General features: G+C 49.5%; 1 protein-coding gene across 1 annotated transcript in view; it reads left to right on the top strand.

The window, feature by feature from the left end:
- The window catches only part of RNF213 (ring finger protein 213), a 116976-nt gene that overhangs the window by 99873 nt on the left and 12796 nt on the right, over window positions 1–4307 (top strand). Inside the window, exons 52-55 of the mRNA XM_023511175.1 lie at window positions 1–77; window positions 840–874; window positions 2399–2493; window positions 3896–4055. Of these exons, the coding sequence (XP_023366943.1) occupies window positions 1–77; window positions 840–874; window positions 2399–2493; window positions 3896–4055 (367 nt within the window). The remainder of the gene's footprint in view (window positions 78–839; window positions 875–2398; window positions 2494–3895; window positions 4056–4307) is intronic.

The raw sequence follows: 4307 nt of genomic DNA, 5'->3' as shown, positions 1-4307 counted from the left end.
TTTTCTCCCAACAATGCCTGAAGACTTGCTGGCTCAAGCTAAAAACTGGAAGGGTCTAGAAGGAGTCCACTGGTACAGTAAGTGTTGGTGTCTGGGGTGTAGTCATACTTCTCTGAGTGGTGAAGCCCATCCCACTGCCCTAGCAGGCACTGGGCTAGAGTTGGGGGACACACGGCTTATGTCTGACGGTCCAAAACTGCAGCCTCTTCCGCCCATGGGCACACTGCAGAGTATGAACGGCTCTGCTGGCCAGAGAGTCCAGGCCATTTTATTCTTTAGTCAGACAGAATGGCGGCTTTGGGAAGCATAGCCACTTTCCGGAATGTGCCACTTTTGGAGAAGGTGGGACTAGGAACCGCATCAGGGCTCACTCAAAAGCCAGTGACAATACAGCAATGTTTCCGACCCAGAAACAGCTCTTCTGAATAGAAATGGAAGACAAAATACCATAACCTGTGACTATATGTAAGCTTTGCTGTGGACTTGGGTAAATAATCTTTTTAAACTAGGTTTTAAAGTTATTATATTCTGATGGCACAAAAAAAGAATTCGGTGAGAACAGGAAGGTAAAAAGTTAACCCTGGTGTGAGCCTGTAATCTAACTTCTCTCTGCCTCGGAAAATTAAACTCAGACACTTTTCACTAACAATATTTACTGGGCTCTGGGCGCAGGTCAGGTAACTAGCAAAGCAGGTCAGGGCTTCAGGTAGGGCAGTATGGTCATCCCCTGAACACCATGACTTTGTCATCAGGGCAGAGGGAAGGAAGCTAGCTCCCCTGTGCAGTATAGGCCACGTGTGGAGCTTCATTCCCTGATGTGCGTCCTCTTCTTTTAATAGCTTGTCCCAACGGCCATCCTTGCTCTGTCGGAGAGGTGAGTCTTGCTATGTCACAGAGGGCTGGGGGGGCGGGAGCAGGAGGTCAAAACACGAACTCCTCTGGGTCTGAGGGTCAGTACAGAGGTGGCTGTTCCCAATCCACGGACACGAGTGCTGACCCAGCTCAGGGCTTCCCAGCTGCAGCACTGTGGACCCCTCTGCTTGGGGCCTGTCTCAGGCCTGGTAGGATATGCAGCAGCTTCCCTGAGCTCAGCTCAGTGGGTGCTGGGACCACTTCCTCTCCCCCAGTGTGACAACCAAAACTATCGGCAGATATTGCCAAAGGGTCCCTGGGAGACAAAACTGCTACTGGTGGAACCACTGCCAGCCCCTGCCACACAGGACCAGTGACACCTGTCTCTGCAGAATGGCAAGGAGTTTGGAGCCCAGGCTGGATCACAGCCCAGGGAGGGGGCACAGTCTGGATCCCAAGGCTGAGAAAAAGTCTCGGGGATTGCCAACCATCGGCAAAGACCTGTTTACGCCCCTGTGTGTCCCCCAGCATCTCATATGGTGCCTGTATTTGCTGAGCAAGAGGCTGGTTGGCCGAGCTGGCATGTCCTGTACTTACCATGAGACATGGTGGGGAGCGAAACTGGCACCTACACCCCATCCTTCCGTGCCTCGTTCACCTCCTTGTCCACAAAATGAGAATCAGACAGACTCTCTGTGACTGCTCCCCGCTCTGAGTTTGTTGCGGCTGGTTTGCAGGGGCAGCCATGGCTCTCACAGACAGGAGCATACTGTCTGGTTGTTCTTTCATGAGCCTTTGGAAGTAGTAATCATACAGTTGCCTTTTTGACAATAAAGAAGTCCAGATGGACGTGTGGAGATCAGGCTGAAAGCTATTACAGCCTTCCTGGCGTTAGATTGGAGCACTAGGGGCAAGTAGTGTGGTAGGTGCAGGGATGGAAAACAGCGATGAGTGGGAGAGAAAGGAGATCGAACTGTGTATAGTTGTCTATAAAATGCCGCTCCTTTGGGGAATTAACTTGAGTTGTCTCACCTACATTTTCTTAAAAAGTCCAAATTTGGGCTCGGCGCCTATAGCTCAACCGGCTAAGGCGCCAGCCACGTACACCTAAGGTGGCGGGTTCGAATCCCCAGCCTGGACCCGCCAAACAACAATGACGGCTGCAACCAAAAAATAGCCGGGTGTTGTGGTGGGCGCCTGTGGTCCCAGCTACTTGGGAGGCGGAGGCAGGAGACTCGCTTGAGCCCAGGAGTTGGAGGTTGCTGTGAGCTGTAATGGCACGGCCCTCCACCCAGGGGGACAGCTTGAGGCTCTGTCTCAAAAAAAAAAAAAAAGTCCAAATTTGCCTGTGTGCAATATAATTTGCTTCAAGCATCCCCCCCACCCCCAGTGGCCCTCCTCCCCAGAGCGAGCACACAGTGGGACAGCAGTCCTGGGGTGCTGGCCTCATCCTGTAGTTAAGGATGTATCCATGTGCACGATAGCTTTTTGCATAAAATGATAACAGCTCCAAAACTGACTTCACTTATATCTGTCTTTATCCCAGTGCGGCAAGCCAATGGAACAGAGCGTCTGTGTTGACTGTGGTGCTCCAATCGGGGGTATTAATCACAGACCTGACAGTGGCTTTAATCTTATCAAGTACGTAAGGTTGCATCTCCTTTCTAAGCAGGGGTTTGGGGGATGTTTTGACTATAGCTGCTGAAGTGACACTACATAGAGTGTTAATTACTATAGCACCTTTGGACTGTGTTGTGCTGGATACCAAGGTCAAGTCCCAGTAGTGATATAGTGGTGGTATTTCCTCTGCCCTTGGCTCACTGGGCAGACTACCATTAACACTTGTTAATATTGATACATATTAGGCTGGGCATGGTGACTCACACCTGTAATCCTCGCACTCTGGGAGGCCAAAGCAGGTGGATCACATGAGCCCCAAAATTCAGGAAAGCCTGAGCAACAGTGAGACCACTCTAAAAATAGCCAGGAGTTGTGGCGGGCACCTATAGTCCCAGCTACTTGGAAGGCTAAGGCAAGAGAATCACTTAAGCCCAAGAGTTAGAGGTTGCTGTGAGCTATGGCGCCACAGCACTCTACAAAGGGTGACAAAGTGAGACTCTGTCTCAAAAAAAAAAATTAATACTCATTAATGTTGACATCTTCCATGTAGGCCTTAGGTGCATCCCATATAGGAAAATGCTCAAGGTAAACAGGTGCCCCAATTTAGGGGACATCTAACTCCACAAGGCCAAACGCCAGGCCTTGGTCTGTCTCAGCCAGTGCCATCCCCCTTGTAGACTATTTTAGCTGTCTCCTTTTTTTTTTCTTTGAGAAACATGAAGGAGACATAGTCAATCTTATCAAATACCAGATTTTAGAATCCAGGTAAAAATCTGACCTCACAGTTCCACGCTGATAGAAGCGTGGTTATAAAGACTTTCAGAAAGTTAGTGAGAACAGCCTGTGATCATCAGATACGTTGACTGTTCTGGTATAGTCACAGTCTGAAATATTCTTTCTTCTTATCTCCAAAAACTATTAGAATGCCCTCAGATCTCCAATGTTTCTGCACCTGAATGTACCTGCTGTACTGTATCTCCTGTCATGATGTGACACAAAACCCTTGCCAGACCTTGGATCCCAGCGTTCTATTTGGGAAACATGTGGCCCGTCCCATGTTGATGGCTGCTGTCCCAAACATCCCAAACACAGCTGTCCTCGGCGCTTGCTCCTTGCCCACAGGGTTGTCAGTGGAAGAGACAGACCCAGGCTTCTGTCCTAACTCCCTGCCCAGGGATCAACACCCACAGCCACAGGTGCAGCCACTGTACACAGAACACGATAGGGTCTGGTCAGCCAGGAAGGTGAATGTGTAATGAAAAGACTCCTCGGAAGGCAGTCTGGGCTTAGCAGAAAAGAAATACTTTTAACATTGTTTTCTTTAAAACCGTGTCTCCAAGTCCCAAGAATGTGAAGTTTGCCCTGAGAGTTGAGAAGAAACAACCTACCCCAGGCTTCACCTGTTTGTTCTTGTTCTTTCCAGAAACAACATAGACACTACTCAGACTGGCCATGTGCTGGGTGATGCCCGGCACAGAGTGGGGGTGGAGGCGGCCGACCGAGATCTGTCTCCAGTGGTCTTCACTCTCATCCGGTTACTCACTCATTTGGCTATGCTGCTGGGAGCTGCCCAAGACTCCCAGGTATAGCACACTGCTGCCAAGCGCTGGCTTTAGTTACTATAGGAAGGACCTGCTGTGGTTTATTTATGAGTCACATTGTCTAAAAAGTCCTAGCCACCACCTGTGTATTTTGAATATATCATTGATAACTAATCTACAAAGTCCTGTGAAATTCACACACTTCAATTTTTCCCACTGTGGCCTGTGACAGTATGGGACAGGTGTCCTTAAACTATGGCCCACGGGCCACATGCGGCCCATCCAGGACATTTA

The sequence above is a fragment of the Otolemur garnettii genome, unplaced genomic scaffold (genome assembly GCF_000181295.1).
Source record: "Otolemur garnettii isolate 467f Iridium unplaced genomic scaffold, OtoGar3 scaffold00018, whole genome shotgun sequence".
Classification (NCBI taxonomy): Eukaryota; Metazoa; Chordata; class Mammalia; order Primates; family Galagidae; genus Otolemur; species Otolemur garnettii.
The sequence above is the reverse complement of the archived record's forward strand: the minus strand, read 5'-3'. Positions and strand labels throughout refer to the sequence as shown.